At 41.0% G+C, this 25254-nt stretch overlaps 1 protein-coding gene across 4 annotated transcripts in view; it reads left to right on the top strand.

Moving 5' to 3' along the window:
• Nucleotides 1–12998: 12998 nt before the first annotated feature.
• Nucleotides 12999–25254, top strand: part of msra (methionine sulfoxide reductase A) — a 47459-nt gene continuing 35203 nt past the window's right edge. The window contains exons 1-2 of one of the 4 annotated variants that reach the window (XM_048985327.1): nucleotides 12999–13220; nucleotides 15571–15705. In XM_048985327.1, the coding sequence (XP_048841284.1) occupies nucleotides 13085–13220; nucleotides 15571–15705 (271 nt within the window). In that variant the 5' untranslated portion in view covers nucleotides 12999–13084. Of the gene's footprint in view, nucleotides 13221–15570; nucleotides 15706–18823; nucleotides 19556–25254 lie in introns of those variants that run through there. The other 3 variants (XM_048985326.1, XM_048985328.1, XM_048985329.1) reach the window with 3 other exon arrangements.

The following is a 25254-nucleotide window of genomic DNA, read 5'->3' on the forward strand; positions in this document are numbered from 1 at the left end:
ATGAATGAGTTGGAACAAAGCGGAAGTAATCTGGTAATGCGTAATTTGAAAAGATATATGCAGGCATAGCCCGTACAATGCTTGTAATATTATTCTTGCTTAAAGGCATAACTGCAGTTTAAGAGGGTGAAAATGTGTAACAGGTAAAGGTTAAAGAGTGGAAAGACAGGTAATATGACAGTAGATTGTTTTGAGACAGATCGACAGCGTCCTCCCGCCGGCTGCCGTGCGGCCAGAAGCTCCTGTGCGACGCTGAGCCGGGTACCGGACAGCGTCTCCGGGAAAGGCGAATTGCTGCACTTCAACCATTGGAACTTAAATGATCCGTGCGGTTTTTATGCGTGTGTGTGTGTGTGTGAGTCAGCGCGTGTGCCGGCAGTTCGCTGGCAGGTACACAATCGAGGTCAGCGTTAAGGAAATCTGTCGGCATCCTCGGCGTCTTGCATAAATGGATAACGTCGCCCGCTGAAAGCGTTTTGAAGTCCTTAGGTTTTGATCGCTGGGCGATTATACAAGGGGAATGTACCAGCCGTCTGCAATTCGGGTTATGTAATTGACAGACAGCATCTTGTGTGAATATTAATACGAAGGTAAACTGTAATCCAAGTCGAAATGAAACGAAAAAAATACCCGAAAATATCTCTCAAGCTATTAACTGACCTTAGTATCCACATTAAATAATCTTGTCTGATAAAAATGGAAGTCGCTTATATGCACAGGCCTCCGTTTAGAGCCAGAATCTATTAATTTGTAAATGGTCCCCCGTGTAGCAAACGTGGCTGGACAAATGCGCGTATCTTACTGTATACTCTGCAATACATTCTGCTTACCGTTTCGGTCCCGAAAACTTCACATTACGTGGGTTGTGCATCATAAGTGACAGTAATGGCTGTAGCTAATGCAGGACGTTCTAGTAAAAGAGAAAGGCCTATTCAGTAATAACTAATACTGATAAATCTATAACATAGAAAGTGCAGTTCAGGAAAAAAAAACACTACTGTGTACGAAAAAGTTATCGGATTGCAAAACCAAATAATTTATATCTATTTTCCTTGTCGTAGCCTAGAAAATGAATCTGAAATAAAAAAAAATGTTAATAAATTGACTTGTTCGCTGTACAGCATAATAATGTAATGCACTCAAAAATGTGTTTGACTCGTTTTGGGGAGAGAGAGCAGGTGAAATGATGCTTTGCTTGCAGGTAATTGTCCCAGTCAATGGATTGAATGAAACACTGGAAATGTTAATAACAGGTATGTGTGGAGCTGACTGATTATTTTTTGTTTCTTCTTTTTTTTGGGGGGGAGGGGGAGGGGTTATTTAAACCTGAACAGGCCACCAAAGTGACACCCGGTCCAGAAGCATCACGTCCCCTTTCTGGTTGCTCTACCTTCCAGGCCAGATTTCTTATTTTCCGTGGTCCCAGTGAACCATTTCTCTTCATTGTAACATTTTTTTTTTGTCTTGTGAAGATGGGGGGAGGGGGGACAAGAGTGGCCTTGAGCAACCGATGAAGCCCAGACCTGCCCCCCGGTGTCATGTGCTCTTACAAATCAGACACGAAATAATATTTCATGTTCTTCCTTCACTGGGCTCAGCCCTGCTATGCAGAGCAGTTTTCATTTTTAGCATTTGTAATTGTTTTTATTGTTACAATTTCCACAAATTCCATCCATCGTCCATTGGCGTAGCCAGTATAGCATCACTGCAGGGGAGGCTATCCCAGGAAAGACAGGGGGCAAGGCAAGGACAGGCAGGAGGGAATGCCAGTCCACATTATTATTGTTTTTATTATTATTATTATTATTATTTGCCAATTTCATAAAATGTCTTGCAGTATCACGCACTTCCGGCTGGGTATTTTTAGTGAAGAACTTGAGGTGTCTATTTGCTGACGGGTCGTCATACTTGACCCATGTGCTCTCTACTGCCCCACGTCTGTGAGAGGGCTGCAGTAGCAAGCAATGTCCTGTCTCTGCTATAGCACTCGTGTGGGACAGCCCCCAGGCTGGATGTCTGGATATCCTCTCTGTCCCGAGCTCCAGGGGACTGCGATGAGTGTGACAGATCAGGATTGTAGGGGAACAGGCTGTCTGATGTACGCCTGTTCGTGTGTGTGAGCGTGTGTGTGTGAGCGTGTGTGTGTGTGTGTGTGTGTGAGCGTGCACACACGTGTTCTTGTGTCATGTGTGCATCCCTTCTGTGTCTTCATCACCAGCTGAAACAGGGCTAATGAATGACAGGCATTGGGGTCGGTGGGTGGGGGGGGGTTGGCCCCACCGTGGGGGCAAGGAGGGAAGGGGTTTATTTGTCTAAGGGGGGGTGGGCATGGGGCATTGACCTTGACATCTATGCAAGACTTCCCAAACCCATCTGTCAACAGCAGACTTTTTTTGGTTCTTTATTTTAAGCATTCAGCATAGAAAACTGGAATAACATCGTTATCTGGCCTGGTTTAAATGCAATAAATACAATACATGTTCAGTCCAAGAGGAGCCTTAATGGTGACACTTTGCTGTGTGGAAAATGTTACTTGTTTCCCTTCCATTACATTTTTTTTCCCAGAAAAATCACATTCTGTGCACAGTGCCTGTCTGTTTTAGGACATACTACCTGTGTATTGTAACATTATTTTAGGTAGCGCGGGGGTTGTGTTCATTTGCGTCAGTAATCACTTAATCCTCCAAAATCGTTTGCTCATGTAATTATATTTTTTGTATCCACTAGCGAAAGGTGCACGCACTCTCTGCTAGGAGTTCTTCATGACGTTTGAATGTAAACCGCAGCATTTAACAGGACACGTTTTGTCGGATAGGCAGTTTCAAGAAATTTCAGGTTAAAGTTTTTAGATATACATTATTTACATTTGATACAATTCGCGCAAGCATTCAAACATCAATAATAGGTCTATAGTTACTCTGTAAATTAATTCTTCAATAAACAATTGGAGTATAGCCTACACAAAGTTTTCTAAGTATCTTCGAATCCCTTATTTAGTCCCCCGTTCGAACTCCGTAACCAACACCACAAATATTGATAGAATTGATGGCAAAAATTACTTTTTTTCGTGGTATTTCAGGTTCCGTGGACTTTCAATTTTGTGGTTGTCGCTATTATTAAAATACGTAAATTTAAGGACAGATGATGAAGCGGTTGGATTGGATCAAGGCCTATATTCATCTTGAGACCTAACAACGGCATACGTAGCCCATTTTCTTTATATTTTCGACCAAGACATTGACGATTTAACAATGTCTAAGAAAATAAAATTGTACTTAGCACCTTGCCAACGCTGCCTTAATACATTTTACAAATCTGAAATTCTAATTAGGCTATAAGAAATATGATTTCCTGTTTCACAAATTGAAATATTCCTGAAGTCGCCCCGTAACTTACTTTAACTAAATAAACGTTTTAAAACATTATGGGAAAAAAGTAATGTGCTTTTCGCTGTGCTAAAACGATAGGCTACAATTAGCTCATATGATCAACACATTTGTGAATAACGAATTTGTACATGAAAAAACACAATAACAAGAATTATATATTGTAGCACAGTATCAAATGCGGCTGATGTGATTATATGTAAATCTATGCCATATATAATGAGCAATTTTTAAAAAGGCATTTAAAACGTAAAATGTTTTATTTTTCAAGCTTGGAAAATATTTCATATTTAATGTTGGAAAACAATTAAGATTTTAAAATGGTTCTACAAATGACTCCTATTTAAAGCAGTCGTTCGTTCTATTGGAAAATAAACGGCAGACGTACAAACTATAGATGCCCAAATCACCTGCTTAATATCTGAGGTTAAAGTTCGCCTAAATTTTTTGCAATGAATTAAATTTTGAGGTCTCTTTCGTATAAAGAAAGAAAACGAGATTATCTTCTTCCTTTTGGTTCATGCGTATGTTTCACGATATCATTTCTCTTTTTAAAAACCTAAATTATCCATAATATTACAGTGGCTAGTGCAACTAAAACCATGTTTATCTGCAATATAATGTTCAAACACACTGAAGTTTCAGCCGTTATAGGACTAGCGAAGCTACACCGAAATTTTGGCGAAACCTTATTTAGGTTTGAAATAGATAAACGCGATTAAAACGCGTTTCTGAAAATAGTGCACAACGTATTTCCCAAAGTATATAACTGCAGGCAGTATTCCTTGTAAATATGATAAATGTGCCCAACACCCATTTATAGAGATGCCATTGTAGCGTTGCAGCACAGAAACTTAACATCTTTTTATGTGCTACACGTAGCTTTAAAATACGGTTTTAAAATCGTCATGGATTTGAATTTAAAATAATTGCATTAAAGGCGTGAATTTGCATTAACTAGCTCTAAACTATTCTCTGTTTAAACATCTTGTAGTGACCTTGAAAACAAATCTGTTTATTTAGGTGATATAGGCCCCCAGCAATTAGGCTATGTTCGGTTAGTGCCAAAGTCACATCTATTTGCAGAATTTGAAATTTGAATTTGAAATGCTAATATTATTGCACAAAGATTAAGTGGAATATTTCGGTGGCATATAACAAATCATTTTGGTTCTGAATCATTCTTAGTACCCGTCACATACTGCAAGTGCGTATGTTTTATATTTTACTGCTGATTATCACTATTATTCTGAGATTTAGTTTTTAATATTAAACAGGTTTGTGGGCAAGTTGAGAATCCGCTGAATGCTGTCATCACTAGACATATCTTAATTGCTTACATACTATATATTTATCTTTATACTTTAATATTTGGGTGTTTTAAGGACCCTACAATGCGTATTAATTACAGTGGTGTGCATAGAGGGAGACACAGGCCTAATGTACCGGATAGTTCAATGTCCGGCCCGCTGCTAGTTTCATTTTATGGTTTCTAGCATGATGGCGCTCAGTAATAGTCGGTGCGTAGCATAGCTTATTAATAATAAGTGAAAAATTTGAAAAGTAATTTTCCCAAACTGATGCATGTAGTTATAAAGTGTACTTATATTCTCGTTATAATGGAAAATATTTCTCATATATGGGGTCAAATTAATCTGTAAGTTATTCATGTTAATTTACATGTACTGCTTGTTTTAGTAAGTAAAAATTCTTCAGTTCCACAGACAGAAGCAAAATGAACCATGCATTTATTCAATAAAAGATTAATTTGTATTTTTTGTGAACGAAAAGGCGGCGCGTTTGTTTCACTGCATCTCCGGATATCCGGCACTTCTGTATTGCGAATTACAGCAAGTAGGTGCCGAAATGTGTGTCGTTATGCCATCTTTAATAAAAAAAATACTTTTCTTCATACTATTAGGGATAATATAATGCATTTTATTGCCAATGAACACTAGTTACATCAACCGTCTGGGGAAAAAAAATAAATTGCATGCTCTTTGCATTCAAATAGAACAAACAGTCTTGCATTAACAGCTCTTATAGGCGTCAACGACGTTGGTGAGGAGCTCATGTGCCATTTAAACGTCGCAAGTGCAGAAACCGTCGTAATAAAGTGTTTCTCCTCACCAGGGGAGCTAAAAAAAGTACATATGAAGACGTGTCTTCATGATGATCTTGCATTCCAGTGCTAGGCCGCAGCTACTTGGAAACCCCACTGGATATCCAGATTTTTGTTTGCGGGCGACAGCACGAATCTTGTTACAACGTATCCAGTTTTTTTATATTTGCTTTATATATAGTATTCGAGAATCAAGAATAAAACAATTTCATCTAAACAATTAGAACTACAGGTTTCATTGTCGGGTTTTCCTTTACGGGGCAAGAGCTTTAATTGCGATTTTAAAAATATAACGTGCTGCCTGCGTGCGCCCATATATTCCATCGAGTATTGTCATGCGCTTTTATACACTTTTCCACATACTGTAGGGATACTGTCCCTACACATATATATCACGAATTGAACCAATACTGTAATAAAGGCGTTCCGCTACTCTGTTACTGATTAAAAAAAGAACGCATTCATCTCTTCAACTTGATGACATATCCTAGTTTAAATATTAACAGGAATGTCAAAATATAGTTTTTAATTCCTTATTTTATATTTAAAAACTGGGTTCCGTACTAATGTCACAAGATTCACGCAAAAACGGCTAAATGGTGTACATTCGGCTTGCGACAAATGACAGATGCGCCACTGTAACGAGTAAATGGATGTTACAACAAACAACACAGTTTCCAAGATCATCTTTTGAAATGAACAGCATCTTCATGGACATGTTACAAATCCATATCGAGGATCTATGCCCCCTCTCTTGGCATTCACCGCGTGCCTTAATTGTATGGACATTTAAATCAAGGTCCGCTGTGAACACGAAGAGAGGCAGGCCCGTTAATCTGCATCTCTCCGCTTCTCCGTTTGTCACAACAGTCATTTCGCGCATGGAAAGGGCAAATGCAGCCTCCTCGCAGCAGAGAGCATGCACCAAAATGTCTACGTCCTCATACGTTTGGATGAGCTTCAATATTCCACATATCGTAAATATGCAATATAAATTCCACATTTATGTCACAGTCTTTGCGAAATAAGAATTATTAGTCAATGTTTTTTTTTCTCAAAAATTAAAACGCACAAACAATGGCGGCGATGTTATAAATGTAAAATTTTAAATTAATAAAAAATAAAAACAAGACAAAATACAAACGTATTATTTTACGTTACCCATTCCCGTGAATACCCGAACGGTTTATTTGTTATATTTCCTTCGGATGTAGAGGAAGCCTCCGATCCTGTAGTTATGCACCGAGAGGCCTTCGCGATCGTAATAAAAAGAGCGGACTCGTCGCCTTGCTGCAGTCAGTCCTTTTGCTCAACTCCCGAGTGATGGAAAAAAATAGAAGGGTCCATCTGGCATCTCAACAGCTTTGTCAAGTCTTGCATACGCTAAAATGCTAATGACCTAGATTGCTCATGCAAAATGCAGCAGAGGTAAGAGAAGAGAAAAACTGTTAGGCTAAACCCAAGTCACCCCCCCACCCCCGCCCTCTCCTTTTTTTATGGGGGTCGGGTGGGGTGTGTAAGGAGGTGGAGGCTGCTGAAAACACCTGCATCATGAGCGGGACAGGCTAAATAGCGCAGGGAAAAAAAGTCGAAAATGTAATTTTAAAAGGCAGTCTCTCATCAAGAAGGTAATGTCTGATTGTAATCACGACTAAATACACACTCCCACAGATATACAGAGCATCAATCGACTGACGTTTTCCTGTATACGGACAGCAGACAAAGGTTGCATTACTACGTCTAAAGTAAATAGCCTGTGAACTGAGAACATAATGGATTCTTCAGCAATTATTGCAGAAATAATCATTAAGCTTCCAGCAATTTAAAAATCTAGCCTTACCTTGAATTTGTATTGTTCTGACATATAGAAAAACAGTAAGACACTTCAGACAATGTGAAAACATATTAAACTTGTTTGTAAAACAACAGGATTTCATGAATCAAAAAAAATCGAACATAACCAAAAACCTCCTTTTAGCGTGTGATTGTAAGGACAACTTACACATTTGCCTTCCCCGATGTCTTTGCAATCAACTAACATTTTCCGACAAACAAAATCGGTCCGCACATCCGGTTAGAGAAAATCTGTTCCAGTGCTGAAGATGCTGAACAAAACATCCCTCCATAGAAACGGACTCTTATTGTCTGCATAATTAAAATGAATGAAAAAGCGCCGTGTCGCCGAAGGCAGTGAGAATAGAAAGCTAAGTATCTCCATCGTAAAGACTACAAAACACAACAGCTTTTCAGAGTAAATAACAACAGTTATTATTATAAAAATATGTTATATGAAAGAGACAGTAAACGAAACAGATAGATGCGACGTACAGCAGAAGCAGAGCTACGACTCATTCAGATGGGTTCCCATGCCAGCCGGCGTTCTGCGAGAGAGCGAGAGTCGCTCAGTTTATCATGAACCAGCCGCATAGTGATCGTGGTCACCGTACTTCCTGCGCGCCCTCCGTCCAGTTTTCTTCTGAGGATTATTCAAAGGCAAAATATAGCCTATGCGGGCTTCCTAAACAAGTGGGACGACCTCAAATGGGACAATCCAGTTTTCAGTCACCCCTATATTTCCAGAATTGTCGTTCCCAAACAGTACGCCACACAGTGTTATATCTCTGCGTTTCGTACAGTATATCTGCCTTGATTTGCCTGAAAAATATTAGTGTAGCCTAAATAAAAAACGACCTCTTTAAACGTTACACAATAAATAGGCTACATAAAATAAACATACAAATTAGAATCTGGATTTAAACTTGTATACATTTTTTGTGCACCAGTAAAAGAATGCATGGAAATGTGATTATCTTTATAAATATCATAAACACGTTGCTTCAGTATTTCCGAGTGCTTTAACCCCACTCTAGGCTATATGCACATATTTCCTTGGTCTTTTTTTTATCAAATGTTTGAAAAATATATAAATAGGCTTGGATAGTCACACAGAACCAGCACCATCGTATCCACGATCTCACGAAGCTGAATTTTTAAAATGATATTTTGCTATGCGGAAAATGCGCAATATGTTGCAACGAACTTTGCAATGTCGTACCCAGGAAGAGGCCGCACTGCCATAGCCGAGTAATATCGCATACAATAAATATTTTGCTAACACAGTGAGAAACCTTCGGAAAGTACTGGGTGTCCAAAATGTGTCCACTCCAAATGAGCGTCCATATGGCCTGTCATCTGTGCTCCCAAACCTCCACCCTCGTCCCAACACTGAGATGCTTTGATTTATCGTCAGATTCCGTTTTCATACTAATGTAACCCCAACCTTAACGACTAAAAGAGCGCAAGCTGAAATAATAAAACGTGAAAATGCCCCGTTTTGCACCATTACACATGCAGGTTCCGCAGAAACAATACCATTTTAAGTTCTGTAGTAATTCAAAATGAAAGTGTAAGTACTATATCTGTATATACTTTAATGATTTCGTTTTATGACAGCATGTCAGTATTAGGTTTTAATTGTTACACGGATAATACAGTTAAACCATTTCATATAGGTTATCGAGTGTTAATGTTCATTGTGCGTCAGTATACCCAGGCCTACACTTATATTTACGTCAATGGCGTTTAGAGCTGCATGCTTTGTATGTCACCATTCATACTTCAGCCTTTGAATAGTTCGTCTCCATGCATTTAGTCTGAGGTCAGTAGAGGTCTCCTTATCCTCTCTTGTGCCGCAGTTCCCCAAGTATGTCGCCTGCTGAACGCGTGTCTTCTATAAACAGATTCGACACGCGGTGATCTCCAGATGGTTTATCTATGGGTAAAACAAGCTCTGCAGTCCACGCCTTTGCGCTGACCTACATTACAGAGTTCCGGATACTATCGAACCGCCCCAAAGGCCTATACTGTATTGCCGCAAATATCCCAGTTTTTATAGAGTCTCCATTATATCATACAGTCAGTGCATGGATATAGAGGGCAATCATACAACGCAATTATGAACAATTGAACAATAGCCTACCTGAAGAACCATTGACAGCCCTGATAAATTTGAGAGACATCGACTGAAATTAATATGCGAGAGTGGGGTTTTAGTTTTTTTACATAATATTTTTTTTCACGTCATTATAATTACCACTAATATTAGATCCACGCCACGGAGAAGAATCCTGTAAGATGTCAATTAAATGTGCATCACGGGAATTAGAAGTACTATATGCATTTTATGCATTTAAAATACACTTTCGGGATCCCGTGTTTTCGGTCACGAAAAAGAAAATCGAGCAGTGCGTCAAAGGCGACGTGTTTTATCATCCTGTGACTGGAAACGCCAAACAAAGATGCTTCAGGGGCTGGGCGCTCGTCAAGGTTCGCGTTCGTATATACCAATCTGAAATAGCTGTTCCATTGTATTTAAATGAGAAACGGCCCGATGTCACCTTATTTTCCTTAAAATATATATTATTCTTTATAAACGCGCATATGCACACACACAATAGTTTTGTCCTGCCAATCGAGAGTTCGTGATTTAATTTAAGATTACCACCGAAGCCTTAAGAAATATAAGCATCTGGCGTGTATGTTGACCAAAGGCAATTTACATAAACAGTTGAAAGGCATTGTTTCCACAGAGGTCATAATTTGACCTTAATTGGAATAAATTTGCGATCACCATAAAATAATTTCAGAACAATTTGTTACACGCGCATTACACATAAACCGAAATGCAAAGCATAAAGCTCAAAACGTGAAAGCCTGATTGCACGTTTCTAACAGCCAAACGGGAAGAGAAACAATGGTTGCAGTGACAGGCGAATAACTGCATTCTGAACATACGTGATGTTTATGTCCTAAATTACTGAACTGTATTCGGTTTGAGTGGCTGCCTGTCAATTCACTTCCAAGCACGACTCCCGTAAGTCGTAACAGGTAAAAACTATTCATCATCGGGATAAATAAATAATAAAGAAAACATACGGATGCTTCATCAACACAAGATATATGTATTAACGTTTAATTCATGAAAGCAGAAAACGTCTATGAGGGTCATATTACTCTTATGTATTGGAGAATTTCCCAGTATAAAAACAAATTGCCTTTTGTTTTCATATAATTTTCAGGAATCATTTTTCGTTTGACCTGTCACCTATAGGGAAAGTTCTGTATAGGTCTAGGAGACAAAACACTCAATTATAATTCACATTTATCTACTGATACTCTAGGGCCTGCTTGAAACGTAATAAACACAGAAAAAAAAAGATATTTTATGGCTTTTGACTTCAGTTAAAAGATACCACAGTCTAAACTCATGGTTTCATGGTCGGCCAAAGGAATCCTTTGGGAGACCATGAATAAGGTATGATTTCCCCCCCCCCCCCCCAAAAGCCAAGCTTCTAGATGATTTTATATTATGAGCACACTCCATGGACTGCTGTTGTAGGTAAGATGCACATTACGAGCTAGTATCATTTGTGTTTAATATAAGTAAAGGATGGAAACAAGCAAAACTGGGAAGGCAAATTACTTATACATGCAATCAACAAAATTCTGTGATACCAATTGTGAAGAGATATGTAGCCTGTCTATGAGCAAAAACACAAAGGCTGTTTTCAGAGTAATCTATTCATTTGGGAATAACATCCTACTTTTTTTGTGCAAATGTCAATATCCCATTATTGCTGGTTATGCATTAATTATTCAAAATGATTAGAAATACTCAAAATTTTCATTTTTTTTTTTTTGTTCGAAGGAGATATTACTTAAGTTTTTAATGGTAACAAACGGTTGCTTGGAATTTAATTCAGCTTTGTCAAGCTAGGACAGAAGGTGCCCCAAACAAAGAGTTAAATTCAAATCCCCCCGAGAGCTAGAGGTCAGTGTTCATTAACCCTTACATTCAAAAATGCCAGACACTGACTAATACAGTTTTTTTTTGGCCACATGCTGTCAAGTTACAAGTCGTGACAAAGAGAACTGACACAAAGGAGTCAAAAATGTCCACAAATGAGCAGTAAAAGGAAGACTTGCAATGTTGGATGCTTATTAAAGGGCGAGACTCTATGGCCAAACGAATGCATATAAATTACAACTATCAAACATTTAATCCTGGTTGCTATTTATCAGTAATTAAAACTGCTTCGAATTAATGGAAAATACCGTCCAAAATGTTACAAAGAGAAACATAATGCACGTCATTATTTTACTGCAGGCGTAAAGCATGATCATTAACAGTAGACTTGAACTATTCTTACACATCTGGCTTTGTAATTCTCGCTTGTGTCTGGTTATTGTGCACAATATGATTTGCTAAATACGCCAATGGAAATGTTCAAAGATAGTTTCTATAAAAGTGGTATAGAAAACAGTTCCATTCTGATCATTATGAAGCGAATGAATGTGGCTAATTATTCGTGTAAAAATGATTTGTGAATGCACTGCATGTCTGGTGAAAGTCACAGTTTTATACGTTTCTTTATCATTTCTTTTTGCTTTAATCAATGGAAAATCATATTTGATTCCTTTAAAATTATCCACTTTAAATTTTGAAACAGAAAAGGCCTGAGGACTAAAGACCCGCAAATATAACAGTGAAAATAATATCTACCTTTGAAGAGGCAAAAGTATTCATTCTCCCATTCACATTTCCTGTTTATTTGTTTAGTTGGGTCGAGGAACTTTGTATGGCCTGGTTTATTGGATTTATGGGGAAGAGTGACCACTCCGTCACATGGCAGGGGGAGAAGTGTCTCACAAAGACTGAACAGTCTATTACATGCATACGCTCTAAAAGATAACTGCAATTCTATTAGTTCATGACCAAGGTTTTACTCAAAGCAATGTAAGACTACCTAACTGTGGCTTAAAATTTTCTTGGTGACAAATGGCTGTTTAAAATAAGGGATGAGAGCCGTTTCTTTTCAGAGATATTGGCTATTGATCATCAGATGAAACCTGAAAACGGTAGTTTGCGTACATAATGTGTACATGCCAAAGTGTTGCTTAGGCTTAAACTATTATTATAAATGGAGACTTCTGTATCATATTTCCAGCATATTACATTTACCCAATTCTTTTATCTACAACTTACAGTAGATGGAAGGGTTTAAATTTGTGTACTCTCTTCAGCACATGACCTTGGCATTGTTAGCACAAAGCTGTACTTGTTGGGCAATTCCATTGCACAGAAGATAGATTAATTGTCAGTTAGGTGTTCATTATGCAAGCATTTAGAAAGTGCAGTTCCACTTACTGATACAATTACTGATTTATCTAAACTAAATATATTTGTAAGATACTACAACGCAATATTAGCGTGAGATTAAATCTTATACTAGTTAAGTCCAATTTAATTTGCACAATATATATTGCCCAATTTTTACCCTGTCGATAGTTTAAGAATGCACAGACAAACGGATATTTGCCTTTAAACAAATAATATTTGTTTAAAAAAAATCGCCAACTTTGCTTTTGTGCAGTCACAAAGGGCGGAACAATGCACGGTAGTGAGTAACAAAGTTACTCAAACTGGTTAGATAACCGCTTGCCCAAGGCTCGTGCAATTCGCCGTTACGATAGTAACCGTTGAAGTGTGAGTGCGAGATGAGGACTTTGTAAGTCCATGGTGGCGTCTGCTCAGAAGCTTTTCGTTTGGCGGCATTTTATCAATAGAAAAATAGGAAATATGTCTCAGAAAACCAAATTACCGACTCAGGAAAGTGCGCTCCCTGGCAGACTACAACCTCTAAAAGTATCAGGTAAGATTTTCTTTCCTTTCTGTCGGATTCTAACCACCCCTTTACAGGATTAACTATTAGAAGACGTAAAACAAAACAAAAAACCCATCGAATTTAATCGCAAAAGAATTATATCCAAACAATGCAATAGATATTTAAAAGCCATTTTATAGATTATGATATCTGGTCGCCAAGAAAGTACTTGCTAGTTTTTTAAATTCATTCCTATCGAAAGCAGCTACGATCCACTTCCCGAGCGACTTGTTTTCTCGAAGCCATTTTCTTGGCGCATGCGCCGTGGTAACGTCCCGTCCCAGCCTACAGTAGCCATCACAGTGACGAGCCTTGAAACTGCTTACATATGTAGAAACGGCAGAAACCAAAACCTCTTACTTAATGAACAGTGCCAGCATTGCAACACAACCGTAGATCCGTTTTCGAAGGCAAACAATAAAGGAATGCTGTCGAAACGCCGAGAATGCTTACTTCCTTACATGTTATCGGTCGCTTTGTTATTTATGCTGATTTGTTTGTGTATGATGTTGCAGGTCATTACCAATGATAGCAGTCTTAGTATAATTTTACCTTGTAACATTCAAAATAGGAAATTCTGTCTCATTCGCTCGCTCACACACACACACTGATGACTTTAAAGCCAAATGTAATTATATAAACGCTCGAATAAAAAGTATTGCCATTGATCTGAATAATAAATAAAATACAATAAATAAGAGGCATGATGTCAGCAGGAGGTTTCATGGGATGGATTTCTGCTTCACAGATGATCACATGAATACCACTTCAGGCTGAGTGGAGTTTTTTTCCGAAGGAATTAATTAAATAAGCGATCTGAAATGTGGTCTTTCACGAGAAATGTTTTCACAAGCTCTCAGGTGGACTGCCCTTTATAGTTTTCATTTACCTTCCTTAAGTATACTGTAAAAGTAGAGACAATTATCTCTAGAAAAACAGATAATATAAATAAAGAAGATATATGTTTAGGCTAAAAATAAGTCTTATGAGGGCTATGTCAAGTATGGACTTTTTTGCAACTTTAAAATTAAATCTAGGAAATGGAATAAAGTATTTTTAGGATGAAATAAATACTTAAGTATGCTGAAAAGTGCAGTGCATTTGCTGCAGATGTGAAATGCCTAAACTGTTTTGTACTGCATCTTCTCCACCCCTGAAATAGCCTGGTATTAAATAAATCCTGCACAGCATGTTTTGCTGAGGCAAATTCCGGCCACTTCGAAACGAGTGTGCAAAATATCAAACATTTTCATGCCTCCATTTAAAAAACCGTTATCCCAAACACTCCATTTGCATTAAAGATTTACCATTTTTCCTCTCCACAAGCATCACAGGCAGCAGTGAGTACTAACAGGCCAACTTTCAGCAGGGAGAAGGAACAGCTGACACAAGTGTGTTACGTAAAATGGAAATTCGCGATGGAGCAGAGTGTGGACTGCAGTAATGGAAGTGATCTCAGCCAGCAGATGCAGACGGATTTGGTGGTGGTGGTGGTGGGGGGGGGGGGGGGGGGATTGGGAGCTGTCTGGTTGAGCACCAGTTGGATTGCATTAAATATTGATCGGGAGGCTGGGAGGGGATGCTGGGGGGATATCCTAGCGTGATACCTTGTGTGGTCTGGGACTAGTTAACCAGAGAAGGAGAACTGAAGTGGAAAAAGGGATGTGTATCGAATCCTTGGGATCCGTCAACGTTACTGCCAAGCTACCAAGGTGTTTCCTACACAAGCTGGCTAGGCCATCCGTTGTTAAAACACCCCCCTTGATTAATAGAGTCAGTAGAGCGAGGGGGAGTGAACACACCCAGCTTTGCATGTCTTCACTTCCATGTTAGGTGGACGTATGACATCTGACTGTGAATCTCTCTGGGAACTCGGCATTAGGGTTTAGTTATATTTCTGTGCGATAATAAAATATTTCATTTGTTATTTCATGAATCCTAACAGTAAGCCACATACAGTTTTGTTTTGTGATCGTGTGTTTTCCTTCTGCGACTTTCCAGTGGCATACGCTGTTAATCTGTTGTTTATTTTAAAAAAAATGCAGGGAAGTAATAATATTAGATGCCAGTAAGAAAATAACAGTGATCTAATATTCATAATAATAGCAATTACAGCAACATTTACAGCAGCAGCAGTAACAGCAACAACAACAATAATAATATAGTAGTGCTATTATGTGGCTTATTGTTAGAATTTTGTGGCTTCTTGAAAAGATATCAGCCTATATTTGTTTACTTCTGACATCCGTTTGTGTATCAACGTGAGTGCATGCATATGCCTGTATCTGTGCATGCGCTTGTGTACTGCAGGCTTTTTGAAATGCGCCTCATGTGGCAGCCCTGCGCAGCAGTGCGGCCCTGAAGGACTGCAGCGGACTGATTATGGAGCCGTCCGGCTTCCTGAGGCTTCTACTTGACAAGAGCACCAAGCCGTATGGCTGGCTCGTTGCCAGGAAACACTCAGAAGCACGTGGTGGGTGTGGCCTGGAGGTTGGGGTGGGCCTTTTCTAGACATACTGATGCAGCGTATAGGATGTCACCTGTGATGGGGATTTCTCTTTTTTTTTTTTTTTTTTGCTTTTAAGTCACATACATCTCTGAAGTGCAAATCCACGTATCAGAATGAATAAACAATTAAAACAATTCCCAGCGTAGACCGTGCACACTGATGCGAATGTTGATTTTTGAAATAGGCAAAGAGAAATGAATTGATCTCCTAGCCATGCCGTGTGAGTCAACAGTGCATTTTAAAAAAAAATTACTTCCTGTGATTTCCTATGAAAAACTTTTTTAAGATGAAAAAAATGTAACAGTAAAATACATTCAGTCCCTAGGTTAAGAACATCTGAGTTTTGGAGAACTTGTACTTATGAATGGACTGCTGTAAAGCCTGTTATTTTAATGGTTTGGGTTAAATACTGTGGTTCATAATTAACGAACACGAACACACTACTTTGTGATGCTCGTGAAATCATTGCAAGGCTTTGGTGGTTCATCGGCTCGAGGCACGGTACAGTACCGTACGTAGTTACTTTTATTTTTGCTGCATAATAATTATTATTATGTATTTCTTACTGTTTTTCCGACTTTCCGACAAATTTGACTTAAAGACAACCAATCTCATTTTTAACCTGGGTACTGCCTGTAATACAGAATCCGCGGATTGAATGGTTGTAGAATCCATGTCTGAAATAAGGGAGCAGTGAGGGAAGATGTCACTGGCAATGAAAACGAGAAATGCATACCCAAAAGAAAAAAAGCATCAAATGCCCCCTTTTGCAGAACGTGTGGTGAAAGAAACGCAGACGAGATGCCTGGGAATCGATGAAACATGTGAGGCTGTAAAAACTGATCCTGGGCGAAGCTCACAGAAAAGCACAGAGCAGGCAGGATTCCTTACACGTCTCTATGAAATGTGGAGCTCCCAGGAAAGGTGTACCGTCTCAGAATTCCATACATGCTGCTCTTTTGAATGCTGGTAGACTGCAGTTGAATTCTATCTATGCTGATTGAAGTTCGTTAGTTAGAACTGCGGCAGTGATATTTTTATCCTCTTGACGCTGCCTTTTAGCAGGGCGTTCTATAAACCCGAAGGTCTAGTATATGAGAATTATACTTCAAGACTCATTTAAAATGATTATATCTTGTACAAAAACAAAACAAAAAAACCCTGGACATGGTTTAAAATGGCGAGCTGGGCTGTCACTTTGGGACTGACTGTGTTTAGTATGTCACATGAGAAGATCCAGACTCCGATTCCAAGGGGGGAGGTGATTTTTCCATGTTCTTCCGGAGGCACGTCGTGGTGGGATCTAGGGTAGCTTTTGTCATGAGGAATGACTCTTGGTATACAATGCACTATTAAATAATGGTAGGTTGGTGTGTGAAGAAAAATACCTGCCATATTGAACAAGGGGAGTTATATTTTTTTCACACATAGTTTGGTACAGGTAGCTGCGAGGCCTGCATTTTATCAAGCCAAAGGTTTAGCAGGATGTGAAATGCAGGAGAGCATCCATTAATAGCAGCTTGTTTATGGAATTATGCAAATATAGAACATATTTACATTTAAAGAATTTTAACAAGGCGGGGTGCCAAAAAACAAATTACAGGACACAGAATCTGATCCGATAAAGGCTAGCAGAGAAAACGTGATTTCCTCCTAAAAAACTCATCGGACGTCGGGCTAATTTTCTCTGTCCTGGATATCACAATTTGCTGGGCCATAAAGAATATCATATGGGTTAAATTTTTCCTGAAAATTGTTGTAATTTTGTAGTGGGTTGCAATCACTTGAGCTGTCAGCCATAATCCACTTGAGAGGTGTTTATTTGAAATTGCATTTAAAACATTCATTACGAATAATTTTTCCTCAGGCAGAAAGTGCAACAGCAGTCAGCGCAACAAGTGAGATGTTTTGGATGCTCGTTCTCTCAACCAAAGCGAGCAACATTCAGATCATTAACAAACGAGAGGAGAAGCCAAGCAACATCCCTTTTAAACCACTCAATTTTGTACAATAGGCTGTGCTACTTATATGTTTTAAACATCCCCTTTAACGCATTGCTTTCTGGGGGTGAAGAATAGACAAAGTGACAAATGCCTTTAAGAGAAATTGACAGCCAATTAACTGAGCAACGCTGTCTGTTTTTGCCTGTGCCCCCCAGGAACAGACAAACACGTGCCCCAGGGAGTGGACATGGTGCGGGTGGCATATTTCTGTTCGGATTTGAGTTCATTGGGGGGGCATCAGATAGTTGGCACAGTCAACGTAAGGACCAATGCGCCCCCCACGCTCCCCCCCCCCCCCCCCGATAAAAATGAGAGGGAGGTACTGGGTCTTGGCAAGCGATGAATAGATTTCCTGGTGATGAAATGAAAGCAAGGCAACTGCTGGACGTCTTCCCTGTGCAGACGTCCAGCGGACTAGTGGGGGGAAAAAGAGAGGGGCTTGGAGGAAGTGCTTGGGCACGGATGGGAAGGAATAGAGAGATGACGGGGGGTGGATTGGCTGGCGAGGATACAGATAGTCGCACATGTGTGCGCATCTGTGTGGGTGTGTGTGTATTTTGGGGGATTGGGGCAGGAGATGAAGGGGTTGTGTTGTGCCAGTCAGTGGCGCCGGGCAGACATTTATTTACGATTCGTTTTGATCAAATTGCTTCGATTCGACAATTTTTTTTTTTGGGGTTGGCGTGGGGGGGGGGGGGGCACAGATAGACAGGCTGGCACAGGCTGGAGCGGCGCCAAGCCAGCGCGGGAAGGTTGCCACGGCGGGAGAGCGAGCGGAGAGGGAGAGGAGAGGACGAGAAAAAACCCAGGCAAGACTTGGCAGGGTTCTGCTACAGCTCTCTTTGTCTGTGTGCTCGGCTTTGCGCTAAGGAAATCCAAAATACCAAGGGTGTAAGAGCTCTGCTTCAATGCTAAATAACAAAACCCAAACAAGACGGGAAAAAAACTACTGTGAAATATTTTAGGGAGCAAGAGGGCGTTGGGCGCGATCAATGTAGCTAATGTGCTCTTCATCAATGGCTCCAGGAAAACCAGTGTCTTGGTTTTTTTTTTGGCTTTGATTTCTTTAAAGAAGCAAGTCACTCCATCCAAGGGGACCACGTTGTTCAAAACTGTTGCTCTTTGTTGCTTCGTAAGCGAAACGGCCAGTCTTTGTGCTTTTTCAAAACAGAAGGAGTCACCAAAGATTGTTTTGGGTCTTCAAGAATAAGGAATCATTGTGTCCAAACAAATGGAAAAAAAAAAAGTTTGGATTGTGCCGGCTCATATTTTCAGTAGCTGGATTCTTGGAAGTTGTTTTCACCCTTTTCAAAGTTTGGCGATCGTCAAAATTAAGTTCCATAGTCAGGCGACAGGTTCCAAAAGGAACGACTATCAGTTTGGACCACAAAAGCAAAGTAGGGTGACCTTGCTTGAGTCCGTGAGATATCTTCTGCAAGTCCATAACGTTTCCAGTGGAGAAAATATGTCACTTGAAACTCCAGCTTAGATGTTGCTGGACGTAAGCTTCCTATGGAATCCGACTATGAAACTATTAGAGGAGTCTTACCATTATAAAGGGCTGAAGTACTTTGCTGCCCCTTCGGAGAAACATGGCTTTATGCAGGATGGGAAATGGATTTTGTTGGTGCATTGTTGTGGTAGAGTTGGTTTTTGTCGCCTGTAGCTGGAGACATGGCTGCCGTTGAGAAGGCCCAGTTGTATTTTCCGTTTTCTTTTAATTATTGAAAGATATATTTTTTTTTTGTAAGGGAGACAAACTAATGAAATCTTCTAAATAGATACATGATGTCTGGCTTTTGAAGACTCAGGTAAGATCCACAGTGCATCTGCTCCCTATGATTAGAGATCTATTCTCCCATGGGGGAGTAAAATGCTGTGGTGCCACCATAGTGGTTTGTCATTCACCTCTTCATCTGTTGTTGTCCTCTAATTGTCCATGTGATCTTGTACTCCGGTGCCAATAGAGAGGCACTTTTGATTGGGTAGGTGGGGCAGGGTGGGGAGGAGCTAGTGAGAAAGAGTGGATGTTTGTGGACTTTCCACAAGGACTTGTTCCATCCCACCACTTTCCTGCGAGTTGCGCACTCTTCTCCTTTTCACAGAATTTCGTTTCGTGGGACCTGTGTTCACATTTGTTCATGGGATTGTCTGCTTCACATACATATATAAAATGGCAATGTTGTGGAGGGGTATGTTGTTTCGTTTTTCCCTTTTGGTAGTTGAATAATTGCTGTGTCAGTTCCAAAGTTAATCTTGAACCATTCCCGAGATAGATCGCTATTCACCACATGTATGATGTTGGGTACCAGGCCCTGTCAATAGACTTAATACAGCACAATACATATATAGTACAATATACAGTGTGACTATATTCTCTTAAAGCCAGTTAGTAACTGAATGTAGTCATTTTAAGTCAGTGTTGGCAGTTACTTTAGGAGCAGATGAAGGACACCTATCTAGCAGGTTTATATTAAGGTCTTGAAGTGTAGCAGCCGTTTGGTGATGGTGAAGCCTCCCCAGATGTTCAGCTCATAATTCTTCTCATGGATCTTACTTGGCTTAGCACCTCGCCCAGTGAAATAATCACACCCACTGGCTGCTCTGTCATTCAGGAATGACTCAGCTTTTTGTTCACTAGCACAATTTTTAACCTTTGTCTTTGACCTTAACTAGCAATGTTTAAGTTAAACACTCGCCAGTTAGTTCCCTGCAGTGCAGACACTGCATCGCGCCGCATTTGTAGACGTGTAGTATTTCCCTCTGTTTACCTCTCGTTTGCCTAAAAACTCAAGGTCAATTTGTAATGATCTGTGATGTTCATCTTACCTAATCCCAAGCCTAGACATTTTGTCAAGCACATGTTAGACAATGAATGTTGTTTAAATTGCATAGCTAATTATAGCTCTTATGGGGAAAGATGACTAGTAGTAAATTCAAAGTCGGTTTCAGAGACAATAAACTATGTGATGGTTCTTGATATTATAAATGAATTAGTAGCTTCTTACTCAGGTTACAGTTTCACACATTCTTTCATAACACTCACAGCTGTGTGTATTTTTTGTGTCTGAATGTCCTCTTTGTGAAAGTGGTTAAAGTGGGTAATTTGTACACCTGCAGTTTTTTTTTTATACCTGCATGGCACCCGTTGTGGGAACAGTAACGTGACCCAAGGACACACACTAATTGCCCTAAAACTTGTAATGAAATATCAGCCATTAACAATCATACCCAGTGAAACATTCTGCAAAAAAATGTCTTTTTGTGGCATGTCTGACGTCCAGCGTATCCTGAAAGGCTGCAGCCATCTTAAAGGGAGATACGCGTGTCCTCGTGCAGGCAAAAGAGCAAGGCTCTTGTTACGTTCTAATGATCTCCAATCAGCAATCTTCTGCCTTCGAGCTCTGGAACCGTGGGCCATGTCTCAAATATATACATGCATGTTAAACGAAATTAAGGCCCATCGCCTCCCATTGCGCAGATATCGGTCTCAATTTGTCGCGCCTCAGTAATGATCTGGGCCACTGCCAGTGGAATGTACGTAGAATTTTCCCCCAAGTCTGAAACCGCAGTCACCTTTTCCATATCTGAGGAAGATTATGCATTATTTAAATGGATCGGGGAGAAGACATTCACACCTGGGTGCATTTTAAAACAGTGAATGAGGTACCTTTATGTGTTTATGTGGATGTTATGCCATCTGCTAATACAAGTTGTTGTGCCTGACTGTGTAGTACACAGTTTCTCCCAAGACAGAGATCGAGGAGGCAGGGAACATTATTACAGTGCTTAGCAGATGCCAGCAATCTTCCATGGAAGCCCGCACGGCTCTGAGCTTATACTGTCCTCTCTAATGAACTTGGTGCTGCCAACTGAGGTTCAATGTCCAGTTCAAGAGCACAGTAACAGTTCCCAGCATGCCCCTTCCCCCCCCCCCCCCCCTCAGGGATTTCTGCCTTCTGCTGATAAGTGTAGTATCTCATCAATCCAGTCTTATTTCCCACATCTACGTCGGGATCCTAGTGTGCCGCTTGAAATATTATCTAGTGAAAAAGATTGTCTCACACTGTCCCTCCATGAAGTTGGCCACAGCTTTGACACTCACACCTCATGTGAAATGGATGTCATCAAACAAGAAAACCCTGATAGGCACAGATAAATCAATCAATTAATCAAAATCATTGACAGCGGATGCCCAAATTCTAATATTGGGAATAACGATACTTCTATGGTTTATTTCAGAAGGCGGATCCTGGCATATAACCAGAGAGAAAAATCTGGTTGTGTATTGATGTTAATTTGTATATATATTGAATACACATAATGTATTAATAACCAGTGCATCTGTACGATAGTTAATGAGTTGATGATGGAGGACAGCAATGGGAAGGGAAGATGATTTGGTGAAGCAGCTGTTAGAGGTAGGGGGCTGATCGTGGGCCAGTGCAGATGTACAATAAAGGCAGTTTCTCTTCACAGAATGTTGCAAAACACTTTCCATCCTTCCCTGATTTTTGAAAGGTGCTCAGATAAAAAAAAAAAACTGCTGTTCTTCTGGCTCAGTTTTAATGACTTAAACAACGTCTGTGTTTATTTACAGCATATGAGCCGGAGGATCTGCCCATTTCGTGATAGCTATTTTTTCATATTGTTTGATGCTAAATAGATTCCTTGTATTGTCGACACTAAACAGGAATAAACCTATTCTGCAGTAACACGTTAATACTAATTTAAAATGATAAATTGATTTCTACTCTTTATTCTGAGAGAATGCCATACTTTAAATTGAACTCTTTATTTGACCATTTTTCATCATCACAATCATGAAATAAATTAATAATACCAGGCTGAATTTCTGATTACTACAAAGTCTATATCAGGATGTTAATTATTACCGTGGACTGTGAAATGGTTTAGTACTTTGCTGACAAATGTTATCACAAAGGAGTGTATAACAGTATGACAGATTAATCTGTTTGTCAGGTTCAATAGCCTGGATTTCTGTATTTCTGGTTAGGAGAGTAACAAAGTATTTTCAGCTCAAGCTGGTTCCTAGTATTAACGAAAACGTATTTTTTTGCTATAACCGAAGTATTGTCATGCAGGTAAACAACATATCCTGCAATGAGGTGTGTCACTGTCACTGTCTTATCTGTCCCTCCTTCCATGACCTTTCATTCGGGATATGGGGAGCCTGGAGCCTTTCCCTGGAAGCACAGGGCACAAGGCAGGGGACACCCTGGATGGGATGCCTGTCCATCCTAGGTCACCCTATTTCCCATCGGTTTGCGAGACGTCACGAGATCTGGTACGGAATGATGGAATAAAACCTGCATTTTATTGTGAACCGTGGGTGTCATAGACCTGTTTCGTGCCACAGTGTGAATTTTCCGGAGCTTGCGGCTTATTCTCTATTCAGGTGTGATGTGAATAATAGCCCCGCCCCCTGGCTTTGGGAATAACCTCATGTACCTTGGCATACCAGTCCCAGGCATTCCCTTCCCAGTCACGGGGGGTGACATGGGGAGTAACCTTCCTTCCCAGTAACGGGGTGGGGGAGTAACATGGGGAGTAACCTTCCTTCCCATTCACGGGGGATAACATGGGGAGTAACCTTCCTTCCCAGTCATGGGGGGTCACATGGGGAGTAACCTTCCTTCCCAGTAACGGGGTGGGGGAGTAACATGGGGAGTAACCTTCCTTCCCATTCACGGGGTGGGGGAGTTACATGGGGAGTAACCTTCCTTCCCATTCACGGGGTGGGGGAGTTACATGGGGAGTAACCTTCCTTCCCAGTCATGGGGTGGGGGAGTAACATGGGGAGTAACCTTCCTTCCCAGTCACGGGGGGTCACATGGGGAGTAACCTTCCTTCCCAGTCATGGGGTGGGGGAGTAACATGGGGAGTAACCTTCCTTCCCATTCACGGGGGATAACATGGGGAGTAACCTTCCTTCCCAGTCATGGGGGGTCACATGGGGAGTAACCTTCCTTCCCATTCACGGGGTGGGGGAGTTACATGTGGAGTAACCTTCCTTCCCATTCACGGGGTGGGGGAGTTACATGTGGAGTAACCTTCCTTCCCAGTCACGGGGTGGGGGAGTTACATGGGGAGTAACCTTCCTTCCCAGTCACGGGGGATAACATGGGGAGTAACCTTCCTTCCCATTCACGGGGTGGGGGAGTTACATGGGGAGTAACCTTCCTTCCCATTCACGGGGGATAACATGGGGAGTAACCTTCCTTCCCAGTCATGGGGGGTCACATGGGGAGTAACCTTCCTTCCCATTCACGGGGTGGGGGAGTTACATGGGGAGTAACCTTCCTTCCCATTCACGGGGGATAACATGGGGAGTAACCTTCCTTCCCAGTCATGGGGGGTCACATGGGGAGTAACCTTCCTTCCCATTCACGGGGTGGGGGAGTTACATGGGGAGTAACCTTCCTTCCCATTCACGGGGTGGGGGAGTAACATGGGGAGTAACCTTCCTTCCCAGTCGCGGTGTGGGGGAGTAACATGGGGAGTAACCTTCCTTCCCATTCACGGGGGGTCACATGGGGAGTAACCTTCCTTCCCAGTCACAGGGGGGGTAACGTGGGGAGTAACCTCCCTCAGAAGCTGATTGCTGACCCGGTGAATTAGCCCCAAAAACTGGGCCAATGAAGTGCCTTTGACTAAATAAATGCATTGGCAAATAGCTAGATGCAAACGGACAGATGATGGTAGTACTTACCGCTTCCCATTCAGTAATATCTTGTGCATCTACTAGCGGAATGCAGCAGTTGTTCTTTTCATGAATTATTGTGGGTGTTTAGGGTTACGGTTGGAAATTAATCAGTCTTTATTGAATAAGTACTGCATGTTTGAGGAAATGGATATATCCATGTGAAGATGTGCAGCGGCTGTGGAGAGCTCACTGCAGAGGGTCTCGGCCGCCGGCTTGGAGCTCAGCCTTATTCTGCCCTAGGAATAAACACACAGCATGTGCTCCACTGAGCAGAGAGCAAAAAGAATCCAAGGTGCCATGCGTCCTGGGTCCTGGGCTGCCTCCGTGCCCCCTTTGCACTTGTCGTCACTCTGATCTGAGCGCCGGAACAGACCTGGGGGAGGTCACGTTCTGAGCCAGGCTATCCTTCATGAATCGGGGACAGAGAGCTAAAGCTCCACCCACCAGTGGCTGCGACAGACTGTCAGCTGTAGGATGAACCTGGGTGCTGGCATGACTAGTCACTCGCCGCCATTACTCGGTCATATTCCTGACTTTGGTGCTCTTTCTGTTATTATGTACGAGTTGAAAAGGGTTCCCGTACACGCAAAATTTCTCTCTTTCTTCCTGCCTCGCTCTTTTGGTCTCCCCTCCATCCCTTCCCCCACTCTTCGCTCTGATTGGTGGAATTAACTCTGCAGCCTCCTGCTGTGAATAATTACTTTTGATCCAATGCGGATCCCCTCTTCTTTCTCTCTCTAACAGTCTCTCTCACTCCCTCGCCCGCTCCTTCACTTTTAACAC

The sequence above is a fragment of the Brienomyrus brachyistius genome, chromosome 19, assembly GCF_023856365.1.
Source record: "Brienomyrus brachyistius isolate T26 chromosome 19, BBRACH_0.4, whole genome shotgun sequence".
Classification (NCBI taxonomy): Eukaryota; Metazoa; Chordata; class Actinopteri; order Osteoglossiformes; family Mormyridae; genus Brienomyrus; species Brienomyrus brachyistius.